The sequence below is a fragment of the Octopus sinensis genome, linkage group LG1, assembly GCF_006345805.1.
Source record: "Octopus sinensis linkage group LG1, ASM634580v1, whole genome shotgun sequence".
Classification (NCBI taxonomy): Eukaryota; Metazoa; Mollusca; class Cephalopoda; order Octopoda; family Octopodidae; genus Octopus; species Octopus sinensis.
In genome coordinates, this window is record NC_042997.1 from 75,442,726 (window position 1) to 75,461,007 (window position 18,282).

The window sequence follows — 18,282 nt, forward strand, 5'->3', positions numbered from 1 at the left end:
CATTCGAAGCTTTCTTCCAGGGGATCTAATGCGCTTGGCTTAGATTTCCCTTGGCGGGCTGGCCATATCGGAGCAATCTCAAGATTAATCAGCCGAAATTGCTAAGATGATCTGGTTCTTGACTGATGACTGAGGGCTTCGAATGTCCCGTCCTGTGGTTCTTGTGTCGTCTCTGTGGTGTTTCATGTTCTTGTCCATGTCTGTAATTATTTTTACTGTTTACCTATATATATATATATATACATATATATATGTGTGTGTGTGTGTGTATATATATATATATATATAGAGAGAGAGAGAGAGAGGGAGAGTTTATGAAAAAACAAAAGACGAAGACAGGTGGGGTACAAAACAAACATGTATTAGTGTAATGCTCAGGAATAGAAAAAGTCTTTTACGTTTTGAACCTACGCTCTTCTACAGAAAGGGACACCGAAAAAACAAGGAGAGAAACAATATATATATATATGTGTATATGTGTGTGTGTGTGTATATATATGTGTGTGTGTATAAAAACACAGGTTGTGTGAAAAGTAAGCAGGCATTAAAAATATGTAATAAAATCCATTTTCCTTTTTCAAATTTATTGAAACAAATTATATATGTTCTTTATTACATGGGAAAATGAAAGTAAATCTTCATATTTCAACATAAGCACCAGTGCCATCAACCAGTTTCCTCAAATGACCAGGGATGGAATGAAGAACTTTCTGAAGGATGTTGTCTGGAATGTCATTGAGAATCTCCTCCTGGATCCATGTCTCCAAGTCCTCCAGTGTGCAAGGTTTTTTCTTGTACACCTCCTTTTTTATGTAACCCCGCAGGTAAAAATTACATGGAGTAAAATGTAGACTTCTTGGAGGCCATTCCATATTCCATTCTGCAGTCACAGTTTCGGGTTTTAGCTCCTGCACGTAATGGGGTTTCTACAGATGAAAATTCAATTTTTATGCACCACCATATATATTGTGTCTCTTGTTTGCTCACTTTCATGACCTGCTTGACATGTTGATTTTTGCAGGCTGTGATTAAACATGTCCTGCACTGCTGCCATGTTTTCTAGTGATCAAGATGTGCTTGGACGGCCACTTCCTGCATCATTCACAGAGCCCATGGTTATCAGCTTTACCTGATAACTTTTTATTGTTGCATGCTTACCTTTCCATGCACACCACCATCTCTGAACTAAAACAATGGAATTCCACACTGCATAGAGTGCCATTATCTTAGCTTATTCATGAACAGTCAAGCGACTGGCCATCTGGAAAATGAGTAATAAGACAATAGGAAAATAAGAAATCCCCTTCAGTGTTGTTGGTTTAAAATGTTTTTGTTATGACTTCAGTGATATTAAAAATTCTATAACCGATTTCTAATGCCTAGTTACTTTCCACCAACCATGTGTGTGTATATATATATATATATATATATATATAATTTACAAGATAAGGGCAGAAGAAAAATTCTAATGCCAGATACGCCGAAACAAAAAATGTTTTGTTTCGGCGTATCTGGCATTAGAATTTTTCTTCTGCCCTTATCTTGTAAATTATGTATAAATTTTACCTTTAGAGGCATCTTTTGATATGCTGGCCATTGATAAAATTTTTTCCCGAAAAAAATTTTATCCTATATTTATTATATATATATATATATATATATGTATACAATATGTTACATTACTCGGTAGTCAAGATAAAACTCTGAGTTTCAGATGCCGAAGTGGAAATCCACAACACCATCTCTTCGGTTATCTGGCTATTTGAAAACGTTATGAAAAAATACCGTTAAAAATGAAGGGAAATTACTCTGTTATAACTCTGCTTTGCCTGTGTACTTATACATCGCTCGCATTTTTCGTCATAAAAATTATATAAAAATACATAAAAATATATAAAAATATATAAAAATATATAAAATCTTCTTGGGACATTACACAGAAAGCATGTTCTATCCGTTTTCTTTAGGGGACCAAAAACGTAACAGAAATTTAGTCACATGTGGGCATGATCCGAAAAGCTCTGTCCTTGTATTTAGACATGTGGTAGGGTCTAAGCTGCTTTTCCAGATAAGCCATCTCTCCATGTCGCATAAACCGCACCTTCCGCTGCCGTTGGTATAGGGCTTACATCTGGCCAAAATCTTCCATTGTATGTTATAATCGACACCTTTATCTCTTAAAGACCAAATATGATTGGATAATTGTGTCGCTTTTCTTTTGTTCCAGTGCCTAAAGCTCAAAGTGTGGTTATTGAACCTGGCCTTGAAATTACCCTCTGTCAGGCCCACGTATTTCTTCGTCGAAACGGTGTCTTTAGTGGTTATAGAGTTTACGGTAGCTTCATATATGATGGTCTTGGACATGCAAGCTCCATTTAGCGGGCACAATTCTTTATTCCTGCATGAACAGCTGTTTTCTTCTTGTGTTTTTTGTATGTTATGATTGATTATGTTTTTTAAATTGGTAGTTGAACTAAAACTAATTTTTAAATTGTGTCTATTGAAGAGTTTCCTATAAGCATGGTTAACTGGAAAATGTCTATCTATCAGTGCTAGGAAATATTTACCTATATTGAAGGCCACCTCGGGTGAGTAAGGGGGCGTAAACCAGATGACCTTCCTATTTCTATTATTCCTTTTCCTTATTGTTGGGCTGGTGATAGGTGTATATTTTATTTTTTCGCTAAAACCACTATCTTAATAAAGCTTTAAAAGATAGTGGTTTTAGCGAAAAAATAAAATATACACCTATCACCAGCCCAACAATAAGGAAAAGGAATAATAGAAATAGGAAGGTCATCTGGTTTACGCCCCCTTACTCACCCGAGGTGGCCTTCAATATAGGTAAATATTTCCTAGCACTGATAGATAGACATTTTCCAGTTAACCATGCTTATAGGAAACTCTTCAATAGACACAATTTAAAAATTAGTTTTAGTTCAACTACCAATTTTAAAAACATAATCAATCATAACATACAAAAAACACAAGACAACACTATGACTGGGTGCTGAAACGGCTGCTCAACCACTCAAATGTGGAAGTGATATATCTCGACTTTGCAAAGGCCTTTGATAAAGTCGATCATGGAATGATATGTCACAAACTGCGTGATCTCAACATAGTTGGAAAACTGGGAGAATGGCTTCATGACTTTCTGAAAGATAGAAGTCAGGTGGTAGTAGCCAATGGGGCACTTCCATTAACACGCAAATAGTGAGCGGTGTTCCGCAGGGCACTGTTCTGGGACCACTACTGTTCATAATGGCCCTCTCAGACATGCCCTCAGCCACGCAGAGAGCCACGATCACAAGTTATGCAGATGATACAAAAGTTTCACAGGCAATACAGAACCCTGAGGACACTAAACACCTGCAATGTGAGCTGGACAAAATATACAAGTGGGCTGAAAAGAATAGCATGCAGTTCAATGCTGAAAAGTTTCAAGCTCTATACTATCAGTATGCAAAACTAAATGCAATACCCAATGAATACACTGGACCCGGAGGAATAGCAATCCCAGAGGCACAATCAGTGCGTGACCTAGGTATTTACATGAGTGATGACGCGACCTTTCGTGTACATGTTGCTAAATTGGCAATGAAATGTAGACCACTGGCCGGATGGATCCTCAGAACCTTTAGAACAAGAGAACAAGAAACCATGATGGTCCTCTGGAGGACACTTGTCCTAAGCCACTTTGACTACTGCTCTCAGTTATGGTCACCATCCAGTGTCAAGTTGATCACAGAGCTCGAGGCGATCCAACGTAGCTACACGAAGAAGATAGCCTCTATGCTGAATGTAAGCTACTGGGAAAGACTCAAGAGATTAAAACTATATTCCCTGGAGCGTAGGCGGGAAAGATATGCCATAATATACATCTGGAAGATCCTGGAGGGACGTGTCCTAAACTTTGGCATCGAGAGTTACGCAAATGCCAGAACTGGGCGCCACTGCGTGGTACGTAGGACTCCAAACTTGCCATCAAGATGTAGGACAAGATTCTGTGATAGCCTGGGCTTCCGAGGCCCACAGCTCTTCAATATCCTCCCAAAGAACCTGAGAGACCTGCATGGGGTGGATGCAGATGTCTTTAAAATGAAGCTGGATCTCTTCCTGTCAGGTGTCCCAGATGAACCAACTTCACGGCAGAAGGGGCAGATGAGGGCAGCTGCATCGAACTCTCTCATGCACCAAATGGCAGTTGCTAGAAAGCTTTCGTGAAGTGAAACCAAGTAGCAACACCAAATGGCGGTGCCCCAGCATGGCCACAGCTCATAAGCTGAAACTAGAATCAATCAATCAATCAATCAATCAATCATATACAAATGACTGCCCACACGGAGCCCATAGCGATAATGAGTGTTTCTTTAAAATATTCCTTTATAAGCAGTGACGTCAAAAATGGTTGAATGTAGAAGATTCTAGAAGGTTCAAGGGTTCAAACAAGGTAGGAGGAGAGAGACCTAAGAATAGGAAGGTAAATGGGTGCAGGTCAAATGAATGGTGATTTTGTTGTTTTCTTTTGTGAATGAGTGCCTATGTGTGTGTATGTATATAACTGCATTAATGGCTATGTGTGTGTATGTGTGTGCGTGATTGTGTGTTTGGATGGGTAGATGCCAAAAAAGACAGTGGTGAAGTGACAGGTTTGTGCCTGTGTGTTTGATTGTGCTTATGATAGAGAGAGGGAAAGAGAGAGAGAAAGGAGGGCGAGTTAGAGAGACAAAGGTAAAACACACCTCGATGGGTTGGCTAGTAGTCCTTTAAGAGTATAAAAATTGACTATGGGGGTGATATATAAATGGGACTATATTATTAAAATTCAAGAAAGTTGTCTATATTAATCATTATTCATATGAGTGAAAGGTGTGTTTTTGCCAGTGCATGCATCTGTAGGATTTCTCGACCATTGTATTTATTAACGGGACTTTGGCGAACAAAGGTCTCTCTCCTCCAACCTTGTTTGAACTCTTGAACCTTCTAGAATCTTCTACATTTGCTTATAACGGAATATTTTAAAGAAACACTCATTATCGCTATGGGCTCCGTGTGGGCAGTCATCTAAAAATTTTTGTGCATCTTGATGCTGACATAAGTTCCTTAATTTTCCTGATGGGAAGGCGGCATAATGCACCCCTTATTCCTTCGAAATTAGGAATATGCAGCCTTCGAAACATATATCGAAAATAAAATAAAGGAATTTTATTAATTCATCATTCAACTCCATTCTTTCATTTACTTGTATTTAAAAAAACACACAAATTTCCACACGATAGCACGTGATCTCTGCCCTAGGCATGTAGCTTCAACCCTGTTTTTCTGACGTGAATTTACTACCCAGGTATCGGTTAACCGAATTATCCATAATAAGATAATTCATTCAACTACTCAATTATTTATATATATATATATATTATATATATATATATTATATATATATATATATATATATATATATATATATATATGTATATATATATATGTATATATATATATATATGTATATATATATATGTATATATATATATATGTATATATATATAGTTGGAATTTATAAAAAACAAAAGACGAAGACAGGTATGTAAACGACAAACAGGTGTATTAATTTAACATTCAGGAAGGTGAGAAAGTCTTTTATATTTCAAGCTTACGCTCTTCCACAGAAAGGAACACGAGAAAATAAACACAGAGAGAATAAAAAAAGAAAGCCTCGCCATGATAGATCACTAACCACTGAACCTTTTTCTATTTTCTCTCCCTGTTTACTTCTGTGTTCCTTTCTGTCGAAGAGCTTAGGCTCAAAATGTAAAAGACTTTCTCACTTCCCGAGTGATAAACTAATACATCTGTTTGTTGTTTACACACCCATCTTTGTCTTTTGTTATTTTGTAAATTCTCATATATATCTATATATATATATATATATATATATATATATATATATATATATATATATATATATAATGGGCTTCTTTTAGTTTCTGTCTACCAAATCCACTCGAAAGGCTTTGGTTGGCCCGAGGCTATAGTAGAAGACACTTGCCCGAGGTACCACGGAGTGTGACTGAACCTGGAACCATGTGGTTGGTAAGCAAGCTACTTACCACACAGCCACTCCTGCGCCTATGTATGTGTGTGTGTGTGTATCACCAGGAAATGAGTAACATGACTAGTTATAAATGCCAAAATTTTCCCTGCTGAAGAATGTACCCCCACAACATAGGTTAAAAATTAGTGACTTTAGGATCAGGGCTAAATGGCTGCCCAGGAGACAACCAGTGCGGAAAAGAAGGGTTCTGGAAGCTTAAGGATCCTCTGAATGGACAGAGATTTAGAGACATATTACTTGAACCTTTTGATGAAAAAGTGGAGAATATAGTATCACATAATGCGAAGGACTACTGACTAGATCTGTGGTTAGTGCAAAGTTCCCTCTAGACCTAAGGTGACATGGTGGTGGAAGAATGTAGTTGGCAGGGCTAATAAGAAAAAGAAACAGGCATGGAAGGACTGGAAGTGTGGTGGTAGCAGGGAACTGTATCAGATCACCAGAAGGGAAGTTAGGAGACAAGTTTACTTAGCTAGAGGGGAATCAGATAGGAAGAAATTTGCCAATGTTCTGCACCATGAGGACCAAAGACATGAAGTGTTTCGAATTGCAAGACAGTGTGTGAGAGAAAATCACAATGTCATAGGAAAGAAATGCATCTGCATGGATGATGGCTCACTTGCATTTAATGATGCTGCAAAGAGAGATGATTGGAGATGTCATTATGAAAGGTTGCTAAATGAAGAAAATATATGGGAGAAAGAGAGTCTGCCAAATGTCAACCCAACAGAGGGGCCAGGTATCTGAATTGAATGTAACTGGGTAGATAAAGCAATTAAGGGTATGAAGACAGGGAAAGCCCCTGGCCCATCAGGAATCACTGCTGGGATGCTTAAAATATCAGACAGTGTATATTTCTTTATTGCTCACAAGGGGCTAAGCATAGAGGGGACAAACAAGGACAGACAAATTAATTAAATTGATTAAATCAACCCCAGTGCATAACTTGTATTTATTTAATCGACCCTGAAAGGAGGAAAGGCAAAGTCAACCTCGGCAGAATTTGAACTCAGAACATAACGGCAGACAAAATACCGCTAAGCATTTCACCAAGCATGCTAATGTTTCTACCAGCTCACCACCTTTATCAGGCAATGTAGACTATAGTCTAGTCAACCAGGTGATACATGGAGGAGTCATACCAAATGACTGGTGTAGCAGCACCATATTCAAAAGCTACAAAGATAAAGGTGGCACCTTGGATAGAAATAATTATAGAGGTATCAAATTGTTGGACCAGGTGATGAAAGTCACAGACAAGGTCATAGCCCAAATGATTAGGGAGAAAGTTAGTTTAGATGAGATGCATTTTGGGTTTGTGTCAGGGTGAAGCACCACTGATGCTATATTTCTGCTGCAGAAGAAATTCCTAGCCAAAGATAAACCTCTGTACTTCCTTTTTGTTGACATGGAAAAGGCCTTAAACAGGGTCCCTGATCTCTTATCTGGTGGTCAATGCAGGAACTAGGGATAGATTTAATGTTTGGTGAGAACTGTACAAACCGTGCACAGGAATGCTGTCAGTAAGATAAGCGTTGGCAATGAGTATATCAAAGAAGTAGGAGTTCATCAAGGATCAGTCCTCAGCCCCCTGTTGTTCATCGTAGTCCTCCAGGCAATAACAGAGGAATTCAAATCAGGCTGTGTCACTACCAGAACTTGAGAAGTTTTGGGTGTTGAAGCAAGGTCTAGAATCGAAGGGCCTTAGAGTTAACCTAGCAAAAACCAAAGTCTTAGTAAGTAGGAAGATGGACAGATCACAAATCCCTTCAAGTAGATGGCCCTGCTCAATCTGTAGGAAAGGCGTAGGTAGAAACTCCCTAAGAAGTACCTAGTGTAAGCTATGGACACATAAAAGGTGCAGCAATATCAAAGGAAGGTTAACTGGGAAGATAGTTTTTGTGTGTGGCAGATGCATAGGTGCAATAAACACCAAAAATGTACAGAAAACAGATTGCATCACATGCCAAGGGCAAAAACTAGAAGTAGTTGATAACTTCCGTTACCTAGGTGACCAAGTCTGTAGTGGGGGTGGATGCTCTGAGAGCATAGCTCCTAGAATAGACAAAGTTCAGAGAGTTCCTACCTCTACGAGTAACAAAGGGCCTCTCACTCAGAGTAAAAGGTAGACTGTATGATGCTGTGTGCGAACAGCAGTGAAACATGGGCTGTGATGGCTGAGGACATGTGTAGGCTTGAAAGAAATGAAGCTAGTATCGTCCACTGGATGTGTAGTGTCAGTGTCCATGCACAACAGAGTGTAAGTGCCCTGAAAGAAAAGTTGGACATAAGAAGCATGAGTTGTGGTGTGCCAGAGAGATGACTGCTGAAATGGTCATGTGATTCATAGGGTTGAGGATAGCTGTGTGAAGAAGTGTCACACCCTAACATTGGAAGGAACCTGTGGAAGAGGTAGACCCAGGACAACATGGGATGAGGTGGTAAAACACAACCTTCAAATGTTGGGCCTCACAGAGGCAGTGACAGGTGACCGAGACCTTCAGGGAAACTCCACAAGCCAAGTGAGATCGTTGTCGTGGTCAATGCCAGTGTCACATAACTAGCCCATTTAAAAGCACCTTTCAAGTGTTGGACAATGTGGCATGCTTGCAGAGACTTGTTGAACTCAGTGAAATCGTAGTTGTGGCTGATGCTAGTACCACCTCACTCGCGCCCATGCCGGTGGCACATAAAATGCACAATTCAAGCATGGCCAATGCTGCTGTCGCCTGACTTGCACCCATGCCAGTGACATGTAAAAAGCACCGTTTTAGTGTGGCCAATGCCAGTACCCTTTGACTGGTATCTGTGCCTGTGTCACATAAAAAACATTATTCGAGTGTGGCCGATGCCAGTGGTGCCTGGCTGGCACCCATGCCAGTGGCACATAAAAAGCAGCTTCCGAGCAATGCAAGTACAGCCTGACTGATACTCGTGTGGGTGGCACATAAAAAGCACCTTTTGAGAGTGGCTAATGCTAGTACTGCCTGACTGGATCCTGTGCTTGTGGCACATAAGAACACCTACTACACTCTCGGAGTCATTGGCTTTAGGAAGAGTATCTAGCTGTAGAAATCTTGCCAAATCAGATTGGAGCCTGGTGCAGCCTCTTGGTTTGCCAGTTCTTAGTCAAACTGTCTAACCCTTGCCAGCATGGAAAGCGGACGTTAAGTGATGGTATATATATATATATATATATTGTTATTGAGTGTGTAGTGATGGGGAGGGATATAAGATAGTACAAGAGAGTGATGAATGGGGAGAAGGTGAGAGAGAGCATGTGTGTGTGTGTGTATGTTTTTGTATCTGAAAGGATGTTAAAGAAAAAGAAGGAAAAGAAGAAAAGGGACAGAGGGAAAAAGAAAAAATTGTTTTGCTGGTTTCTTTTTTAGTTGGTCAGGATGTTTACTCCAAGGGGTGTCTAAGATCTTGGGGGGAAAATTTTTACCATTTTATAGTTATTGAGTGTGTAGTGGTAGGGAGGGATATAAGATAGTACAAGAGGGTGATGAATGGGGAGAAAATGAGAGAGAGCATGTGTGTTTGTGTTTATCTGCGCGTGTGTTTGTGTCTTTGTATCTGAAAGGAGTGTTAAGGAAGAATGGTCAAGTTGTTAAGAGTAACCAGCCATTGGCTTTTAGCAATGGTCAAGAGTGCCACTTTTGTTTATATTTTTGCAACTGTAAATGATTTTTGGTTTTCAGAAATTGGTCATTTCAAAAAAGAATTGTCTGGATTTCTTTTTATTATTGTTTTGTGAAGGTGTGTGTGTGTGTGGGTGCCTGTGAATCTGGAAGGGGTGTCGTCGGAGAGGGGAAGAAAAGGAGGAAGAAGAAATAATTGTGTTGATATTTATACCACTATTCAGTTCTTTCAATCCAATGTTTGATTCCTGTGCTTACATGGGGTGGAAAATCTGGATTACAAAAACAGGTTTGTTTTATTTACATTTTAAAAGTCAATTTGCTTTGGTGATTAACAAGAATGTAGAGTAATATACAGTGTAATATACAATGCTACACTATGTTTGTTAAATTATAAATTGAAAGATTTGTCCTTCAATGTATGATGAGCAAAATTCCATAAGGTCCATACTTGAAAAAGAGACTTTCTTGTGTTGAAGTTACAGATGACAGAATACAAAGTGACAACCACTGAGTCTGTTGTCTGATCTTCAGTTGATTTAGTCTAATATCTCACTGATTGATAGCTAAATAAATATTAAGTTTTATCATGCAGAAGTAACTGATTCTACAAATTAAAGTAAAATGGTTTCATTCAAATATTAGAATATCATTTGTTCAATGTTGCATTTTCAAAAACCAAAACATATGTGTAGAACTGTGTGTGTGTGTGTTTAATACAATTTACTTTACAAATTTGGTCCTTCATCTGGTACAGCTTATTATAGAGATATTTTCAGCCATTCAATTTGGGGGAGAACTTAGTTATGAAGTATTTTTCCATACTCCTCCTGAAGGAGGTGTCATTCTTTGGACATTTGTAAAAAGGAAAGATCTTAAATTTTCCTTCTCCACATGTATCTAGGTGTTTACTCAGTGGTATCTTGCGCAGTTCCTCCTGTCGGACATGTTGGTGAATTCTGGCTTGTTGGCATAAAGAATTTCTAGTTTCACCTATGTAATCCTCCTTGCATGTGGAGCAGGTTATGCAGTATATTACGTTCTGCGTCTCACAGTTCCTATCTGCATTTATTTTGAATATGTGACCACATTTAAATTTCATTTCTTTGTCTCCCTCTATATATTTGTAGGTGGGGTTACTGCAGATCCCACATCTACCATCTCCGCACTCTTTTACAAAGAATTCAGTTTTAGTTTCTGATGAGAATTTTGCTTTTGTTAGTTGTTTCTTGAGGTTTTTGTCTTGTCGTCTACTGTTTTTTATGCAATATTTGTTTAGTATGTTTTCCATTTTGGGGCTTTGTAAGACTATTGGTAGGTTTGAATGTATGATTTGAAACATGTTGGTAACTCCAGGGTTGTGTGTGTTTATGAAAGGGATAATGTTTTCTTTGTTTTTTGTTTTGGGGGTCCTGAGTTGTGTGATGTCTAGTTTCATTGCTCTTGAGATTCCATTTTTTATTAATTTGAGTGGGTATTTTTGTTCTAGTAGTTTTTAAGTTCATCTAGTCTTATTAGGCATGTTTGTGAGTCAGTTACTATGCTGCATATGCATCTTGCCATACTATATGGGCTGTTTCTTTTTATGTGGGATGGATGGCAGGAGTAGAAATTTAAATATTAGTGTGTATCGGGTTTTTTTGTAGTGGATGTCTGTTGTGATGATGGAGTTGTTTATCTTGATGTTGATGTCTAGGAAGGGAAGTTCGTTGTGGCTGGTATCTATTGTGAAGTTGATTGATGGGTGCAGTGTGTTGAGGATGTTGTGAAATGTTCGTAGGTCTTCTTCTGATCTGTTCCAAAAGATGAAGCAGTCATCGAGGTAGTGTTTCCACTTTTTCTTGATGTCTTCTCTGAAGTCGTGTTCGAAGACTTTCCCTATTTCATCGTATAATTTGTTCTCAAGGAAACCCATCATCAAGTTGGCATATGAAGGTGCGAATTTTGTACCCATAATTGTGCCCTTTATCTGTCAGTATGTCTTGTTGAATGAGACTGTATTTTCTTCAAGTATTAATTGGGTGGCTTGGGTGATAAAGTCTGTCTTGAAACGTTTTTCTATGAATTCCCTGTATTGTTTTATTGTACCGATTGTTTTATTGCTTCCAGACCTAGGGTGTGTGGTATGTTCGTGTCTAGGTTTGTGACATCGAAGCTTGCAAGTATGGTGTTTTTCGAAACTGTATTTGGAATGTGTGTGAGGAAGTCTATGTCATCCCTTATGTAGATTGGTATCTGTGGGCATAAAGGTTTGAGGAGTACATCTATGAAGTGGCTTAGTTGTGGTGTTGGTGCCTGGGGTCCTACCACTATTGGTCTCATTGTGAGGTCAGCAGGCCTTTGTATTCTTATATAGTGGTTCCTCTGTTCCTTTATGGCTCTCTGTATTTCAGAGCTTTTATGAGTTTTGTGAATTTTAGGTAATCCATAAAAGTTGCTATCTTTGGTTCTTGTGTTGCATAGATAGTCTTTCTCCTTATCTGTAAAGGAGTCCTGGTATTCATTGACTAATGTTCTAATTTTTTTATTGTTGCTTTCTCCAGTGGTGTTGGTTCCTCTTTATAGTATGTCTGGTTGTTAAGCAACTCCAGTATCTTTTCTTTGTAGTAATCTGTATCCATAGTAATCTGTATCTGTGTATTCGTCTAGGTGTTTGTCACTTCCCTTGTAAGGGGTGAAATGGGACTTTTTTCTTATGATTCAGTTATCTTCTGTTTCATTATTTTCAAAGAATTCCATAAGGTGGAGGTGGCGGCTGAAGTTGTCTATATCAGTTATTAGTTCTATGAGATTTGGTGTGGGTGTAAATTTCAGGTCTTTTAGTAGTAGGTTCATTTCATTTTCATTAAGTTCTCTTTTAGATAAGTTTATTATTTTGGGGTCTATGTGCTTTGTGTGTTCATTCGGAATTTTTGGTGTATTGGGTCTGGAGTATGGCTGAAGTATCCTTTCCCTAAAAAAGGGGTTGTGCTGTTGCATCTCCAAATTCCCTTTTCATTTCTTAGGTTTTCTTGTAGCAGTAGGGGTGGTCTGTATGTGTTGTTTTGTCTTTGGTAGTTGTTTTCTTCCCATCTTCTGTGTTTGTTGAGCCAATTTCTATTACTGCATGTATATATATGTTTATGTACAAAAATCAGTGACAAGCAGTGTCTTCTTGAAAATTTTAGTTATGGCTGTGCTGTTTTAGGTACAACATGTTCTTTGTCTATCTCCTTAACTTCTTGGAGATTTTAGTTATAATTATACTAATGTATCCATCTGTTCTAATTTAATTAAATTGATGTAATGATTGCATTTTTCAATTAAATGGAGTTGCATGAAACAATCGTACTGCATTACCTCTGGATATCCTTGTTGCTTATTTTGATTTCATATATATATATATATATATATATATATATATATGTATATTGTCAATAATAAAAGGGTAAAACTAATTAATTATTAATTAATTTTACCAAGTAGTGTTCAGTATGTAAAACGACCATTTACGGTATATTTGAAACATTACATTATAAAAATAGGGTTCAGTAAAATAATGTACTTTACCACATACCGAACTTTTTAGAAATAGCAGCCAAAAATCTTAGCTATTTCTTCTACTTTCAGAAAAATCTCCCTGACAATGCATACTCAAAAATAACTCACACATGTATAGAGGGAAAAATAACGAAAGATCACACCTATATAAGATTACCTGAGAACAGGCCCGTTTCTGGATTAGTTGAATATAAAAATCAACATTTCCTTCGTCAGCTCAAAGATTTCTTTTGATTTGGATTTGAAAGTACTAAAAATTAAACATACCCGTCTGTTATGAGTAATCCCAGACAAACCATATTAGACTGCCAGTACCAACGAATTCAAAAATACAAATTCGTCCCCTTCTCAGGTAATCTTATATAGGTGTGATCTTTCGTTATTTTTCCCTCTATACCTGTATGAGTTATTATTGAGTATGCATTGTCTGGGAGATTTTTCTTAAAGTAGAAGAAATAGCTAAGATTTTTGGCTGCTATTTCTAAAAAGTTCGGTATGAACCCTATTTTTATAATATATATATGTATATATATCATAGGCAACTTTCAATTTCTGCCTACCAAATCCATTCACAAGGCTTTGGTTGGCCCAGGACTATAGTAGAAGACACTTGCCCAAGGTGCCATGTTGTGGGACTTAACCCAGGACCATGTGGTTGGTAAGCAGGCTATTTACCACACAGCTGCTTCTGCACCTAAAACATAAGAATCCGTAAAAATTTTTTCAAAACGATGCCTTTTTCAAAGAATGGTGCAATTCTGCATTAGCCCTGAAAAATTACATTAGTATTAGATGGATGTGTCTTTATTTCATCTAAGATATATTTTTTTTATTGTGGATAGCAAGAAAAAACATCACTCTTAGTAGTTAAACATTCATTCAAGGTCCTTAACTACTTCAAAAGGTGTGAGAAGAGGGTGATTTGGCTGGTATTTCTAGCATGTAAAACATATAGAGGTGATGCATCAGTCTAAAATATAAGACCCAGAGACCTAGATGAAATACTACGAAGCAGTTACTAATAGAACATGCATTTAATATTAAAAAACAATGATGAATTAATAGGTTATATTAACTGAAAAACTAACACACAACTAAACATAAGCTTTAATAAAGAATCACAAAACAAATCAAATTGTATGAATAGATCATAAGATTGGATCTGCAAAGTAAAAATTTCAAGTAGCAGTGACGGTAATTTTTGTTTTGGGGCATGTGCTCCGGTCTGGAAAATGCTATAATCAGTTAATGTGTATCAGTGGGTATGCATAACAGGACATACAGAGAAACAGCTTTTCTTTCAAATATATTACTAATGATCCAACTTAAAATTATTATAGACAGCAGTGTGTAATGTGTTACCAAAAAAGGGAACTATAATTCTCACTAAATATGATTAAGGTGTTAGAAACACCTACATTGCTAGAAATAAGAGCTAAAATGCTCTAATGCTTTAGTCAAATCACATAATTTTATATATATATATAAGCAAAGTGGTGCATTTTAATAAAGTTTACGTTGCAATGCAAGGGAGAAATAAAACAGCATAAAATATTGTGTTGCCAATAAATAACAAAGATGTGAAAATGTTTAAAAATTCCATTTTTAACATCTGGTTTTACTTGTATAAGTTTTTATTAAGATTCTCTATTTTGCTCACACATCGCAATGCTTCAAACAACTTTTCAAACACTTGTCTGTGTGTGTGTGTGTGTGTGGTGCAGTGCAGTGCGATTCGGTGTATGTATATATTTCATCATCATCATCATCATTTAACGTCCGCTTTCCATGCTAAATGATGATGATGATGATGATGATGAAATATATACATACACCGAATCGCATTCATGTTTATTGTAAACAAATGCCATACAAGCTGTACTGTTCATTTACAAATTTCTATGAAACTTATCTTATGACTGCTGTTTATGCTTGAAAGATGTGAGAAAATATTACCATACTTGGAAATATGTGTGCATTGTTGACTGAAAAGCATGCATTTGTAGAAAGTCCTCAAATAATTTCATCTAATTCATATTGGCATAGAAAAATGGACTTTAAGAGAGAGTGGTGATGGCAGCAGTTGCAGCAGTGGTGATGGCTGCTGCTATTGTTATTGTTGACAGAAAGATAGAGAATCATCTGAAAATATTTATTTATCATTCAATAGATATTTTATAGTTATAATTGATTTACAAAACTGCTCCAATTTTTATTATGACTATTTGTTCTTTTCATTTTAGGATTTGATTTGAACATTGAAAGGATCTTTAAGTCCCTCTGCAATAACAGAACCCTCAAACACCTTTCAGTTGGTCGTAACTTTTCTGGAGTTAAAGCAAAGTGAGTAAAATCCTTTGTGCTAATTTTTGTTTCCTTGAACTATATACATTGTTATTATTAACATCTTACAACAGTGGTATTATCACTTGGTATTTTGTTATCTACTTTAAACACCATTTGTATTACTTTCTCCATGATTTTTATCTCAATATTTTAGTTGCTTTAAGGCAGTGAGCTGGCAGAAACATTAGCATGCCATGCGAAATGCTTACTGGTATTTCGTCTGTCTTTACATTCTGAGTTCAAATTCTGCCGAGCTCAACTTTGCCTTTCATCTTTTCAGGGTCAATAAATTAAGTACCTGGTGTGTACTGGAGTCAATCTAATCAACTGGCCCCTTCCCAAAAATTCCGGGCCTTGTGCCTAGAGTAGAAAAGAATATTTTAGTTGCTTTAATTCTTAACTACTATCCCAAAATCATGGTTATTTTAATAGTGCGAATCTCATATTATCATAACTTTCACCATAATCATTTGTACCAATATTTTATATGCCACTTGCTCAGTGGCACTCTCTAGTGATGCTGAGCAGCAACCAATCCAGGTACAGATGTAACTATACCAACCACAATAGGGCGGCGAGCTGGCAGAAACGTTAGCACGTTGGGCGAAATGCTTTGTGGTATTTCGTCTGTCGCTACGTTCTGAGTTCAAATTCCGCTGAGGTCGACTTTGCCTTTCATCCTTTCAGGGTCGATAAATAAAGTACTAGTTTCGCACTGGGGTCGATATAATTGATTTAATCCGTTTGTCTGTCCTTGTTTGTCCCCTCTATGTTTAGCCCCTTGTGGGCAATAAAGAAATATATACCAACCATGTAGCAATTATTTTATTTTACTCTTTGCTGAGCATTTGTTTTTTGTTCTTAACTTTCATTTACATGCTTCTGTTATACGTATGATGAAGTATTTTAAGCTTCCTTTTCCACTTCAGTGATCACTGCTCTGCTTTCCTTTTTAAGTCAAATGCCAGCCAAGAAAGACAGTGTGGATCTAGCTGCAAACTCACAACATCTAAATGTATGGAAGTACATACACTGCCATTCACGTCTCACATGATAGCCTAAGTCCTAAACACTTTAGGCTCTATCTATCATGTGCATTTCCAAAACAGTTTCAACTCAACAATCAAACTATTTTTGCCATAAGTTGAGGTCGTAATTTTCTTATTGCAATCTGGTTTGGGAACAAGTTCTTCCTTCAAATCTGCACCTTCCACGTCATTGAAAAATGTGGGTCTTGACTTTCCTTTGTTTTACTCCTGCAATGTTCATTCACACCTTCTGTGTAAAAAGCAACAAGGGTGTTGATCCCTATGGGATTGATGCTGCTATATTAGCAAAGTTACTGAAAAGTTTTATACCACTCTGCAAGAAAAGACTTGTATGCTCCCAGAACACGCTCTAAGTATGTTTAACCTTCCTGCATAGATAGAAGCACATCATAGCAGCATTAGCAATATGATAGTTTCTTATGCTCCTCTGTATCTTATGCTGTCACGATATTTTATCTGCCTTTGTTATTCTACGTCTAATGTTAGGTAGAACATTCTGGGTCTAGTTATATCCCACTTTTATTAGAAGTAACATACACTGATTGTTCTATATTATTAATTTGTTTCATATTTCTCCCAGTTCATCCATTAATCTGCTCTACTTCTTTTACTTCCAGAGTTGTCTCTACCACTTTAATAGCTTTTTATGTTCCATTTCCTTGTTGCCAACACTAGTTCCTGGACCCCTACAGCAACAGGACCTCCTGAATTTTATAGCATCATGTAGCAGCACACTTTTCCTTTGCAACTTTAAACTAAATTTTCTAAAAATAGCAGATTGTATTAGCAAGAAGTCTGAAATGAAAATTTTTATGATAAAGTAAAATATGTACTGAGCCATCTATGAAATTTAGTATAAATACATTGTTGAGTAGCATGTTTACTCGTCCACATATGGGAGTGAGACAAAAATTATCCCAGCAGTGACTGATGAAAATGCCAGATGCATTTCAACCTTATTGGGCCTGTTCAATGGCATATACCCACAGCTAACCACATGCTTAGATATTTGTCACTTCTGACATATAGGAAACAGTGAATAAAGATACACTGGTATTGCAACTAGCTGCCTGACTAAATAAAAATTCTTTATATGCAATAGAAGCATTATTAATTAAAATAGTCATCTATGTATCATACTTAAATACATCTTTAAAAGGCAAATTTATTGTGATATTCATCTGGAGATAACATCCGTTATGGACAAGATATGTTTAAAAATACAATATATAACAGAAGGAAACAAAACGCAGTTAGCAAGAACCCCAAATGCATTTCAGCCGCAAGGATTTAGTCAGTGATATATTGACAGCCAGCCTCATGCTGAGATGAGATTTGTAATCTTTGATAAATAGGAAAACAGTGAAAAGTATTCACTAGTATTCTGAAAAGGCACCCAGTGGAATAAAATTATGTTACATACAATAGTAGAAACTATAGTTTTATTCACCAATACCAGTGAATGTTTTCAGTTTTCCTATATACTGGAAGCAATAAATCTCATCTAAGCATGTGGCTGGCTGTGAGTACACACCATTAACCCAACAAGGCTGGAATGCATCTGGCATTCCAGCTATGCTCTGTTGAG

At 37.1% G+C, this 18,282-nt stretch overlaps 1 protein-coding gene across 1 annotated transcript in view; it reads left to right on the plus strand.

The window, feature by feature from the left end:
- Nucleotides 1-18,282, plus strand: part of LOC115210256 — a 439,746-nt gene that overhangs the window by 132,242 nt on the left and 289,222 nt on the right. The window contains exon 13 of the mRNA XM_029778744.2: nucleotides 15,543-15,642. Coding sequence (XP_029634604.1) covers nucleotides 15,543-15,642 — 100 coding nt within the window. The remainder of the gene's footprint in view (nucleotides 1-15,542; nucleotides 15,643-18,282) is intronic.